Source organism: Podarcis vaucheri (genome assembly GCF_965113315.1).
Source record: "Podarcis vaucheri genome assembly, chromosome: 7".
In the NCBI taxonomy this organism is placed as follows: domain Eukaryota; kingdom Metazoa; phylum Chordata; class Lepidosauria; order Squamata; family Lacertidae; genus Podarcis; species Podarcis vaucheri.
Window position 1 is genome coordinate 27642071 of NC_138765.1, and position 13514 is coordinate 27655584.

The window sequence follows — 13514 nt, forward strand, 5'->3', positions numbered from 1 at the left end:
TTAAAAGTAATAACCAGCTAGAATTATTTGATGCATTTCGGTTGTTAAAGTGATAAATAAGCTTCAAAATACCATGGATAAATGATTAAGCATACTTTCCTTGGGAGTGACAAGTATAGGAAATACAATGTTATACTGTATTAAAACAGAATTATTTTGTGTAAAAAAATAAAAAAGGAAATGCAGAATACTTGTCTGACCTTTACCAGTTTAGAAACATATTAACTTTCTTGTAGGTTCCAGTTAAGACACAAGTAAACAAAGGCGGAAGCACTAATTCCAGCAGGACACTGTCTTATCTCCAGTGCGAGTTAATATCTATATGAATCCACTGAGAGTGGTCATTAGTTTTAGGGCAAGGTGCCATCAGTGGGCCAATGACACTCAGCTCCATTTCTCCATAAATGGAGGGGCTATGTTGTCACAGTGGGAGAGATGGATGAGGAGAAACAAGCTGAGCTTGAAACCTGGCAAGATGGAGACGCTGTAGGTGAGTGGTTTCAGTGCCCCTGAGAAATTGATGACCAACTGCCTGCCCTGGATGGGGTTGCATTGCCCCTGAAGGAGCAGGTTCACAGTCTGCAGATGCTATGTCCATCTTTGTCACTGGAAACCCAGGTAGCCTCACTGGCTATCTGTGGACAGTACGACAGAAAAGACAGTTCCTGGACTAGGAAAGCTTGCCCCCAGTGGTTCAAGCTTTTGCTACTTCAGGATTGGATTACTGCTGTGTGCTCTACGTGGAGCTTTGCTTTTGCTCCTTGATATGGAAAACCACAGCTTGTGCAGGATGCTGCAGCAGGCTTGCTGACAGCGGTGAGACCCTGTCAGCATCTAACACCTTTGCTTAGAGACCTGCACAGATTGCCAATTTGCTATTGGGCCAAGTTCAAGGTGTTACTATTAGTATATAAAGCCCTTAACAGTTTGGGACCTGTTTACTTTCAGGACCGCTACCCTCCATATATATATCCAATCGGCCACTTTGATCTGTGGAACTGGCACTGTTAACTGACACTGTTAATATTTTAGTGTGGCAGCACCTTCACTTTAGAATTCCCTGCCTGTTGCCATTATTCAGGAGTTTTGTTGTATCCTTTGGTGTCTGCTTAAAACATTTTTGCCCATGGCAACTTAAACTGATGGAATATGTGCAGCTTGCGAACCTAACATATAGAATAAGAAAGCAAGAAGAACATACGTTTAAGGAAGATTGGAAGATGTTTATTGAATATGTGGGGGCAAATTGTGTACACTTGAAAACACTGGCAGATAAATTCAACAGTGTAAATAAGTTTTGATGGATGTAATAATGGAATACTGAATGGTTTAGTTTATGTAAAATAGGCAGGGATTTATGTTATGCAAAATGAGCCATGGAGCCTATCTGCAGAATCCAGACATATGTTTTAATTTCTTTTTGGCATTGCTGATTTTAATGATATTTTGAATGTTCTTAATACTTGTTTTTACCTGTTGTTGTTGTTTTAACTGATACTTGTAATGTTTTAATGTTGCCAGGAGTCTTTTTTGTTAAACCACTCAAGAGTTTTTGTTACAATCAAGCGCTAAAGAAATGCTGTGAAATTAAGTAACTAAATAAATTTGTAAATAAATGTAAATATTACAAACCACCCAAGAGTCTCCAGTGATCTCCTCCCTAAAAGGAAACAAAATTGGTTAAGTGCTGTCCCACAACCCCTGGGATTTCTCACCACTCAGAGAAACGAGGTGCTCATAACAATATGTTTGTTAGTATACTTTTAACAGGTATTACTACTTCCCTCAGAACTATGATAATTGCTGTTGTGTGATGGGAGGCCAGTGCTAGAGGCTGCTAACAGGGAACTGTCAGCATCCTTAGCAAAATACAATTCCCAGAATGCTTGGGTGGGAACTATCAGCTAAGATGGTATAAAACCGATATAAGTCAAGTAGACAACCACAGTCTGACAACAGAAAACAAAAGGAAATACCTGGTGGAAGAAGTAAAGAGGTTAATGGCAGTATGAAAACAGAGAATGGATAGATCTGAAGCCTATTTTGACTCACTTTTCCAATACCAATGCACTCACGGTCTTCCCGATTACAGCCCTAGCTTTATTAATGCCTCTTTCTCATCCAGATATGACCCATGGTTGAAAATTGCCTTGTCAGACATTTTAATATCCCTACATAACCTCCCTTGGCAACCAAAGTGAACTGGATAGAGACTTAACTTGAGGTCGAGGACATCCTGTCCTCTGCTCTCTCCTATTAAAAGCTCCCGCAAAAATCAGGACTGGAAAACGAAAGGACTTCGCTTGAAACCTTGGAAAGCTGTTGCCAGTCACAGCAGACAGGTTCACACCGCCCATTTAAAGAACTACACTACTAAACAGCCATGGCTTTCTTCAAAGGATTCTGGGAACTGTAGTTTGCTAAGGGTACTGATGGCTGTGAGGAGGCCCCGATTCCCCTCACAGAGCTACATTTATCAGAGCGGTTCAACAAACAATCCCACTTTACAGGGAACTCTGGGAACTGTAGGTTTGGGAGGTGAATACTGCTCTCCTAACAGCTCTCGGCACCATTAATGAACTATAGCTCCCAGAATTCTTTGCGGGGAGGCATGACCGTTTAAAGAGGTATTGTAGTGCATTGAATGTATGGTGTGAATGTGGCCAGAATTAGGCTAGAGGGGACTGCTTCATTTAGCTCAAAACAAAGTCAGACATATCCATTTACAAAGGTTGCCAAATATTAAGTATTCTAACTGGCAGTGGTGGACTTTAGGTGTGTTTTATTTGCACACTGCTTAGAGAGCTCTTTGATCAAGTAGCTAACAAGCAAATAAATAGCTAGCTGCAGTTTCAATATTTGAGTATTTTGTTGAATAAACCAGGTACTTTGGGCTGAATTGTATTTTTATTATTATTGATTTTGGCCTTTGTGATTTGAAATTTTTTGCTTCTTAGTCATCCTCAGTATGGACAGTAAACGTTTTGCCCTAATGGAGCCTCTCCCTCACCTATTAAAAGCTTGAACGGATTTTGGAAGCAGAATAATCCCTCATGCAAAATAAAGAGACACACAAACACCCATATAGCTGCTTAATTTTTGCTTTACTCATTCCCTTTGGTTGCTTTCTAGGCCCTCAAATGGGACCTCTTTAGCGAATCTTCATCTCTGTGTGCTTGTAGGAGGTGCCAACGCCCTTGCCAGTTGCCCAGTCAATGCCATAGACCTGCCCTTTAAGATCACCGATTGGATAGCCTCCATTCAGGTTGGACTTATAGCAGTTGGCATACCACCAACCTCCATGCACAGTGACAGCACAGTTCTGTGTCCCGGTGTCATTATCATTGTCATGGGTGGAAAAACGCTGCCCGCTGTGAAAGGTCATGGAGTCACCTGCAGAGCAGAAAGAGGTGGTGTAAAAGTGCTCTCTTTTTTCCTTTGTCTGCTGCCCATTACATTTCTCTCCCTGCCCTCCACAGCATCCGTGCCTCTGGGTCTGAGGAAGCTTTGGTCAAAGTGCCTTTTCCATGTCAGTAGGCCCTAGTGGGCTCATCTGGTTGGGAGGAGAAGCAGCCCTTTGATCAGCGTTGAGCGGCTGTTGGGTGTGAGAATAACCACTTTAATTTCCCACAGTGCCCCCAATGCACTACGGCTCCAGGGCACTGTAGGAAATTTAAATGGTAGCTCTAGGAACGGGTGGGGGCAGGTAAGGTTCCAGTGATGCGTCCTGTCAGGAGCTGGAGATCTAGCTAAGTCACTTAAATAATGCAAATGGAGTGCAGTGAAAAGAGAAATCCTGATAACTGTTTACTGAGGAAATTGAACAAAAACAGTGTATAATGTGAGGAGAAACAGAGAGGTTTTGCCTTTCTTTTGGCAGAAGCCTTGTACGTCAACCAAACATACAGAGGAAAACTCCCTCAGGCCAACATAACCAATCTGAGCGTGTGCTACCTCAGCAAACATCAAGCTGCTCTGCCTAGTTGCTAAGCCGCACCTCCCCTTTTGGCTAGCTGACTTTAACAGTAACAGAATTAACCCTTTAGTTGCACCCAAGATGATCTCTGCTGTTACACTTCCAACAGCAGCCATTGCTGGAGTAACAAAACAGCAATCCCAGGTCTGGAATGAGTGAATACTAAATATGTTGGTCTTCAAAGTGACAGGGCCAGCTCAATATATTTTGCTGCCTGAGAAAAAGGACAAGATTTGCCTCCCCTCCAATTCCCTGTACAACAGCTGTTGGATCATCCTTGATTCACCATGTTGACCACATACCTGACAGCAGCAGGCTAGAATAGAGCAGGGTGGGTAACTGTTGGCCTGCTATATCCCTTCATTCCTCCCTGCTCCTGCTGCCACTGTGCTAAGCCATAATTTGGCTCTGTGTTTCATCCAAACCCAGAGTTGTGGTTTATTTCCCCCCTACAAACCAACCAAGGACAAACCTTGCTTAAAGTTCTTAGTTTGTTTGGAGAGAGACAAACCATGACCCCAAGTTCAAACGATGACTTAGCTCACAGCAGTGCAGCAGAGCAAGCAGGGAGGAGAAATCTCACCAGGGGCACCAGCGCACTGCACATTCACCTTCAAACCATAGGTAAGCTTAACTATAATTTAAAATGGCAGCAGGGAGCCTTTGGCCTGTGCATTTGGCCCAGGCGACCATTTTAGGCAAACCATGCCGACCTGTCAGTCACCTGATACCATCTGATATCAGAGATCCGTTATCTCCAGTATATGCACTAAATGCCTCTGACCAGGTCCAGTTCCCCACTCCTGGTTTAAAGTGGCATGCGAACCAGGCCACAGTGCATGTGGAAAGCAGGTTTGAAGTCCCTCACCTGCAGTGCCACCCAGGAATTGCCCCATGACAAGCTGATACTTCTCCTCTTCTCCCCTGAGCTGGAAGGACTGGTAATGAGCAAAGGTTTTGCGGTCATCAAAGTCTACCAAGTCCACACGCAGCTGGTGTTCCCCTAAGGAAAAGAGGACAGAAATTCAGCACAACTTTGCCTTTTGGACACTTAAAAAACTTGTGTGCGATGTGGCACAAGAAATATTTCCAAAGCAGCCTCTAGAAGGTTGTCCACAATGGGACCAAGCCCTCAGGCTGAAAAATGGTTCCTGCGCCTGTCACATCAAAACACATCACTGGGTGTCTTAAAGTTTTGAACTGGGGGCTGCTATCAGAAGAGTGGGGTGGAAGAGGGTAGTGGAGACATTGTATTTTAAAATCCTGCACAGATAGGATGCTGCAAATAAATCCAATATGATTGTTGTGATGGAATAAAAACACAGCTCTCTTTTGCCTCCCAGAGGCTCACAATAGCATAGCAGGTCCCTGCTACTGGCTTGGAAAGAATGTTTTTCCAGATAGGGATTGGCAAATATGTCCTTTCTGGTTTCTTTCAGATTTCCAGTGTTAAATTCAGTTCCCCACATGTTGACATCAGTTTTGAATGAATGCATGCATTTGTGTGCGAATATACACATTTATGCACACTATTTTCCCCAATATAATGCTCTTTTGTACGTGGTTTCTAATACATTCATTTGTATGCACACTTTACCCTTGTACATGCACTTTTTGTACACGTTACTTAGCTGGAGAACCGCACTGCAAAATTCAGAGAAGTGTGCATTTCGAGGTATGGCTGTGCAACTTCAGCTTTCATTGTAAACCAAATCTAATTTCCCCTCCACCCTTATCCTCAGATCAAAGGCGGGGTTACCCTCCCGTGTCAGGAGATGAATGTTTTCGTTGCCCAGCCAGAATTCCGATAGCTGGTTCCCAAAGCCTTTCTTGTAGTCATTCCAGGTACGGTAGAAATCAACAGACCCATCCAACCGCTTCTGAAACACCTGAGAAAGAGATATAGAAACAAGCATAGCAGAAAAAATGAGTACATCACCTGTAAATGTATTGTTTTCTCATTCAGTCTCTCACATCCAGTGTTTGAGTGGCAGGGGCTATGGCCTTCTAGTTGTTGCTTGACTTCACATCCCAGCACCCCTAGCTATTGACCGTGCCTGATAGGGCTGCTAAGAGTTCGAGTCCAGCAACATTTGGAGTGCCAGAGGCTTCCCACCCTAGGTTTCACAGGCATGGAAGTGCAGACCTGGAAAATGACACCCTGGATTTGGGCTGCATTGTGTTGGAAGGTATGGCTAGGGGATTTTTAAGGGGCCCAACTTCTGGGCTATGGAGTGCAGGAGTATCAGTGTTTGTGTTTTTATTTTAATCTGCTAGTTAGTGGGTTGGAAAAACTGCCGTGTTCTCATGTTAGCGTAATGACAAAGTTTTCCATTGCGCTCTCTCGCTCTCTGTGTCAGAGAGAGAGAGCTTGATTTCCCCATGTTGTATGGAATGTTAATGTTTTACATGAATTTTCTTCTCTATGTTATTTGTGTATATGTTTTTTTAAGTGCAAATTACTTGGAGATCATTTAGGTGACAAGCGGTGAATAAGTTTAATAAATAAATTATCAAACCCAACGGGAGCAAAAAATCCCAATAACAATACAGGGCCTAGTACACTGCAGTAGCACTGCCTTCACCTCAAAGCAGCCACTCACCAGCCAGCCCCCTCCATCAGTATCCATGTCACAGAAGACCCTCAGGGGCCAGCAGCCCGGCAGATAGATGGTGTACCAGCCGCTCAGGAACTCCCCCTTGCTCTGCAGCTCCTTGCAGCTTCTTGGTGCTGGGAGAATATGCCAAATGAGAAAAGGCAAGATGAAAAGCAATGGAGGCAGGAAATGTAGCAAGCTAGGGATACCACCATAGCTTCCAATTAAATGTCGTTTTATGATTATTATTTATATGCCACTTAATGCCAAATTAGGTTTCTAAGCTGTTTACAAGTATAAAAACCAGTGAGAGAAACATTCAGATATAAACATCTGGAATTAAAACACACAATAAAAGGATCCAATTAAAACTGTAAAATCCAGAATTAAATCCTGCTAAACCAGAACACAAATTAAATAGGTCAGGCAGTCAAAGGAATGCCTGTGCAAACAGTTCAAAAGCCAGCAGAATGCCTATACAGATGGGGGCCTCTCTTAACCAGCAGGGAGTGAATTCCATAACATCAGTGCTACCAATGGAAAAACCTGCATATATTGATGACAGTGCATTAAGACCACTCCATAGGTTCATTTTCACTTGTTTAATGCAGCAGTTTCCAAAGAGGGTGGTACCACCCCCGGGGGGGGATTACCTAGGGTGGGGAGTGCTGGAAGTGTGAATGAGATTTTGAAAAGCTGGTATCACTGGATCAAGTTTATCGGTTTTGTTGAATTATCTGACTAATTGGTTTTAATTGGATTTTGAATGAATGTGCAATTAATTGTGACTGTTGTGAATTTTATTATGTTACTATCTTCCCTATTGGGCTGTCGAAACCACTATTCTGAATAAATATTTTTATAGGGTGGGGTAGGGAGCACTGGGGATGAGTTTGTGGAACCAAGGGGGCAGGTTTGGGAGCTGCTGGTTTAATGTAATATTACTGTTGCTTACGACACAGTTTAAAGCTCACCTTTTTCACATTGTAGACTATAAAATGTCCACACAAAAGCTGGGTTTCTCATTTTGCTATTTGTGTTTGTGAGAGTGATCTTGTTTAGTCTGTCTGCTTTTAGCCTAGAAGTGTTCCTACAGGTCGCTAATGCAGATTACAAATTTTACTCCACATTTTTAAACTGGCCCTTGGGTAAAAGAGACATCCTTTTATCTCTACGTTTTATAACACTTCTACATTTATAAGGCGTGTGAAACTTCATTCACTGGGGCTTTTGAAGCATTTAGAAGCAGCCCCTGCTTTGCCTAATGATGTTGGGATTTTATCAGCAGCTCAGTCGCGTTTCGTACCACGAAAAGGGAATGTTAAGCCGTATATAATGAATGAATGAAAGGAAGGAAGAAAAGCTGTGGGATTTCAAAGTCTGCATATGCCTTTGAAGAAAGGAGAATTGTGGGAGGCTTTGAAGAGCTCACAATGGGCTCGCTTCCTTATCGTGGCAGTCCTGAGGAACTACTGTCACATAAGCAATTAGGGTAGGCAACGTGGTGCCCCTCAGATGCTGCTGGACTACAATTCCCATCATCCCACCATGTTGACTACCCATGGCGTAGGTATTTGGGGGCAGTTTGTGGATCATTATATAGTACACTGTTGTCTTTGTGTACTATGTGATGTATGGAAGTGAGAGCTGGACCATAAAGAAGGCTGATCGCTGAAGAATTGATGTTTTTGAATTATGGTGCTGGAGGAGAGTCTTGAGAGTCCCATGGACAGCAAGAAGATCAAACCTTTCAATTCTGAGGGAAATCAGCCCTGAGTGCTCACTGGAAGGACAGATCGTGAAGCTGAGGCTCCAATACTTTGGCTACCTCATGAGAAGAAAAGACTCCCTGGAAAAGACCCTGATATTGGGAAAGGTTGAGGGCACAAGGAGAAGGGGACGACAGAGGACGAGATGGTTGGATAGTGTTCTCGAAGCTACCAGCATGAGTTTGACCAAACTGCGGGAGGCAGTGGAAGACAGGAGTGCCTGGCGTGCTCTGGTCCATGGGGTCACGAAGAGTCGGACATGACTAAACAACTAAATAACTAAACAACATATAGTACACAAGGGTTGAAGCCCTACTTGCTTCTCCCGCCAACCCCCTACACCCTCCCTTTCCAACTCACCAACTGCTGCCCCCCTTCCTTTGAACTTTGTCAGCCCCCACCTTCCTTCCCGAACACCTGGCCAACCCCTTCTCCCTCCCTTTGCACCTCACAAAAGAAAACCTTGGACCTCACCAGGTCTCTGCAACTCACCTGGGCCCCCTGCTGGCTTGCCTGCATCTCTGTCCTCCAGTTCCTTCATCCTTTCCTCACCTGGGCCACTTGCCTGGGCTGCCCATCCTCATCTCCGTTCTCCAGATACCTCCCCTTTGCTTCACCTGGGTTAATCGCCTGAGCTGCCCACCTGCCTCTCCTCCTCACATCACCTTGACCTGCATCACTGTCCACTGGTCCACCTGCCAGACGGCCCAGTAGCTCGTCACACTGTAGTTCTCAGTGCCACCTGTCTGGGGCAAACTGAACTGCAACGTGACAACATCCTTGCAATTTTATATATTAGAGTTTGAGGATTATTATAAAGTTGAGCCACTAGATGGCAGAGGGTGCATTTCCCAAGAGAAGCAAGAAAGAAACTCACCGGTTTGGCAGAGGGCCAAAAGATCTCCTCGATCACCTGATATTTAGAGAAAACAAACTTGTTACTAAGCAAATCGTAACAATACAGTACACTGAAGGCAAAGCTGCTCATCACCCAAAAGACCCACAATCTTCAGTTCTGTGGGAAAAGATAGGAAATGAAGTATTTCACCCCCTATGCTAACGTCATGGGGAGGCTCACATGTGGCCCTCGAGGCCTCTCTTTTCTGGCCCTCATCAGTCTTCAACAAGCTACACACCTTCTTTTATGCCTGGCTGGAATGTGTCCTTGAACTGCCCATTTTCAGGTCACCATGATATTCTGTCATTGGGAACCACAAGTCAAGAAACTTTGCCATCCCTATATGCTCAACACTTCCCTTTCTGTAGGGATCAGCTGCACAATCCAGTTCCTCCCTGATGCAGCAGGCTTGAAGTCACCGCCCATCAGCTGACAAGCAGTGAGCAACCTTTCTCTCTGCAAGGATCAGCTGTGCTATCCTTGGGGAACTTGCATGTGCAGCTGTGCCAGCTGCATCCCTACCTGCTCCACACCTGATGTTACATATTGGCCCAGGTGTGGGGCAGGTGGGCATGGTTTGGGGAAAACAGCTCCATGGACCAAATTGGGACCTGTGCTTACCCCTGCTATGCTCAGTAAAAACTTATATCCCTGGGCATTATGCAGAAGACCACGATCCAGAACTGGCTGCTTACTATATAGGGGTATAGGGCTGGCCATGTGACACTGACAACTCTATCAGAGGAGAAAGTTTCAACCAGGGGGACATGGGGAAAACAGCCAGGCAGGTGCTTCTATTGGCCTAACATCTGCTGTTTGAGGCAGTCACCTCCCTTTGCCTAATAGTAGTCGGCACTGCACCAGTGTCACAGTTCAAAGGACAGCAAAACTCCACAGAGGGGGATGAAAATCAAGTGGGAAAGAAAAACTCAACTTTTTTTTTAAAAAAAGGTAGATATAAATATCAGGTGGTACCTGAAACAAAATGTTGCAGTGTATCCCCACCTGTTAAGAGGAATGCTTTTGCTCAGGGCTTCAGAAAACCTTATAGCCATCGTGTATGTGTGTGTGTGTGTGTGTGTGTGTGAGAGAGAGAGAGAGAGAGAGAGAGAGAGAGAGATTTCAGGAAAGGGAAACTGTCATCTTTCCCCTTTCCCAGGCCCCAATGCCTTCCTTTCTAGGACTCAGGATTGAAACCTATTGCTATATCTTGGTGTGGGGGTTCTGAACAGCTGGAAAATATTCCCCCCCTTTCATCCTCCTGAAATAATTCTGGGAGCTGAGTTATTTAGCCTCTCAGCTCACATTCCTCCAACCAGGGACGCGGACTTATAAAAAATATTGGGGGGCGGGGCGGGAAAGCTCATGAATAATAAATAAGCTCATGAATATGCAAATAAAGTGGCGCCGCCTCCTCGTGAGCGAATAGGGGAGAGCGTGCTGCGCCTATTAATCAGCTCCGGAACAGCTGATATGCGGGAAACGCGGGGCTAGCCGGAGAAGAGAGGGCGAGCCCCCTCCGCTCCGGCCCTAAACCGCTGAAACCGCCAGGAGGAAGGAAATTCCCCCCCGCAGTGCCTTGGCAGTGGCGGTGGTGCTGCGAAGCAGCGAGGCAGGAGCCCCCGCCCCCGGGGATTCCCTAATCTCGCGGGGGACGGCCGGGGCTCTCCGACTAGGGCGCGCGGCTGGCTGGCTGGCTGGCGAGGGAGCAGGTGGGGAGGAGGTGGGGGACGGCGGCGGCGCTCTGCTGGAAGGGTGCCCGAGATTATTGGGGGGGCTGAGCCCCCCCAAAAAATTTTTTGAGGGGGCTCGAACCCCCTCAGGCCCCATGGAGTCGGCGCCTATGCCTCCAACCCTAGTTTATCTACCAGAAACTATTAAGGGCTTAAGCACACCAGTTCCCTCTTCTGTCTCCACCTCCCACAAAATCTCATCTGACACCTGAATGCTTTCAGAAGTTCAAAGGTCCTCATCAGACCATTTGGTGTTTTGCTTTTAAAAACAATAATTTACAAGCATATATATTTCTGTGTACCTAAGGATATGCCAACCTTTAAGTATGTAGAAATGACTCACAAAAATGTAGAAACCACTCCTCCCATCATGAGCTTTGTATGATGCATTCTCCAAGGGGGAAGAGGCCATGGTTCATTTGTGGAACACATGCTTTTCATGCAGAAGGTCCCAGGCTCAACCATGGCATCTCCAAGTACGACTGGGGAAGACTCTCCTCCCACCCTCCATATGAATCATGGAGAGCTGCCAATATGGAGCTGGCAGGACCACTGGCCTGACATGGTATAAAATGGCTTTACTTACTGGCAAGAAATTAAAATCTCTTACCTGCGCATTTGTTGGGATCACCAGTTGCCTCCATCCAGGTGGGAAAACAGAGCAAGACTGCAAAAACCCTGTAACACGGCTCCAGATGCATGGCTTCCTTGTTCCTCTGTGCAATTCACTGTCTCCCTGTCCTGCTCTCCTTATATACTGGCTGGGACCAATGACACTCCAGGAGGCTTATATTGGGAAGATTTCCCAACATGGTTCCAAGTCAAGAAAGCAGCAATAAAGAACTATTATTGGCTATTAATTTCTCATTCCCCAGAGGGTATGTGTAGAGGTGGTGAAGAGGTCATGTTTTGCCTCACCCAAATAGCATAACGTGTGCCAGACTTCAAATCAATAGTCTCTTTCTTCCTTTAAAGGAAACTGTAACATGCAAAACTTCACTTTGTGCAGAAGACTTTCCCCTTCTATTTCCCTAACGAGTAGGGGTGAAAACAACATTCAGAAAAGGCAAATTTGATACTGAGCTCTTCCTTGTTTGCATGTTCATGAATGTTTGAGAGCCGATCAGGTTTCAAGTGACTGTTGGCATTTTCACAGATTTTTTTGGCTGCACACACACACACACAAAATCCAAAAAACCCAAAACTGAAGGGCAGCTGTTTAGAAGATGGCATTATAATGTTGCAACTGTTTCTTGAACTGTGTATTCCCTTGAACTCTGTTTTATGGAGGTGCTTAAGGAGCCATTAACATTTGTTCTCGTGTTTCTTATCTGTTTTGTCTCTCCAGCGCATGAGGAGAGGATTGTTCACTTAGGGGTGGAGGTCGGTCGTAAAGCTTTATAAAGAAAACAGAGGTCATTTCTTAATTGCGCAAGGGTTCTCATTTCTCGCCCTCAGTTCATCACGTGATGTTTTTCATTTATTTCTCACACGAAACAGGAAACAACCCAGAGACTTTTTTAACATTGGGGAGGACAGGCAGTAAATATTTTCACCTAAAATGTAAATGTTACTGGATTTTTTTTGGGGGGGGGTCGTGTTTCTTTTCTATATTGAGCAAGTAGCATATTTTTAAAGACACAGAATTCATGAATACAACCCATACCCTGGCCTGGAAAGTCAAGACTTCTGTGTTAGTCTGAGTGTCTCATGCCATACCCATTGACTTCTATGTCACTTGTGGGCAAACACCACCCTGTGAATGTATTCTAAATCATGGAGTGGGGACTATTAAAAGCAGGTTTGGAGAGGAAGAGAGAGGATGAGGTTTGCTACGGCAGCTATATGTAGAAGTAAGTCCAAGAGAACACTATGGGGGCTTGGCCTCTAAGTGCAGGGAAGGGAAGAAAAGAAAAGAAAGAGAAAGAGAAAGAGAAAAGGCGGGAGGTAAGGGGGGGAAAGGAAAGAGAGAGCGTGGGGTGAGGGGAGGAGAGAATAAATTAGGAATGGAGAACATTTATCCTGATCCAATGCATGTTTATTCTGCAGTTAAGTCTATCCAGTTCAATCCTGGTTACTTCCTAGCAAAACGTGCATATGATTTGTTTCACCTTGATTCTTTCCCAGTCTTCTTGTGGCAAATAATATATAAATAGATGATAGATACATAGACTCACAGAAACAACATCCAAGTAACTTCCTCTACCCAAATACACACTTTTAAAAAGCTGGATATGATTCTGTAAAAACTAACTGAAATGGACGTTGCGTTTTGATGACTTCACATTGTGCACAACTCAAGATAAAATTCAATACCTCTGCGGGCATACAAATGGATGGTGATAATGGGTAATGAGAAGCTTTACATTTACAGGGCTCATAATTTTTCGAAGAATCAAAGCCAATTAGGTGATAAGAATAGTCCAAAGGTTCCCTGTTTGAGTTTTTATGAACCATTTTGCAAAATGAATAGTGTTTGTCCTAGGGAATTGCGGGGGGGGGGGACTTGTCACATCGGTCTGTGATTGCGAATCCCATCCC

At 44.6% G+C, this 13514-nt stretch overlaps 1 protein-coding gene across 1 annotated transcript; it reads right to left on the bottom strand.

Annotated features, from left to right (window-relative positions):
* Positions 1–3085: 3085 nt before the first annotated feature.
* On the bottom strand, positions 3086–11831 carry LOC309537270 (ficolin-2-like). The gene is made up of 6 exons (XM_082232057.1): positions 11584–11831; positions 9220–9255; positions 6580–6707; positions 5736–5865; positions 4845–4979; positions 3086–3393 (listed from the first exon to the last, which is right to left on the bottom strand). Exons 1-6 carry the CDS (start codon positions 11672–11674, stop codon positions 3152–3154), a joined length of 762 nt encoding a protein of 253 aa, XP_082088183.1. The 5' UTR covers positions 11675–11831; the 3' UTR covers positions 3086–3151.
* Positions 11832–13514: the final 1683 nt, after the last annotated feature.

Excerpts from the sequence above, each read along its gene's own strand:
- LOC309537270 (XM_082232057.1), bottom strand. The coding sequence starts at position 11,674 with ATGCATCTGGAGCCGTGTTACAGGGTTTTTGCAGTCTTGCTCTGTTTT. Across the intron at positions 6,708-9,219 it reads TTTGGCCCTCTGCCAAACCG|CACCAAGAAGCTGCAAGGAG; the intron begins GTGAGTTTCTTT and ends ATATTCTCCCAG. Across the intron at positions 3,394-4,844 it reads ATTCCTGGGTGGCACTGCAG|GTGACTCCATGACCTTTCAC; the intron begins GTGAGGGACTTC and ends TCTGCTCTGCAG.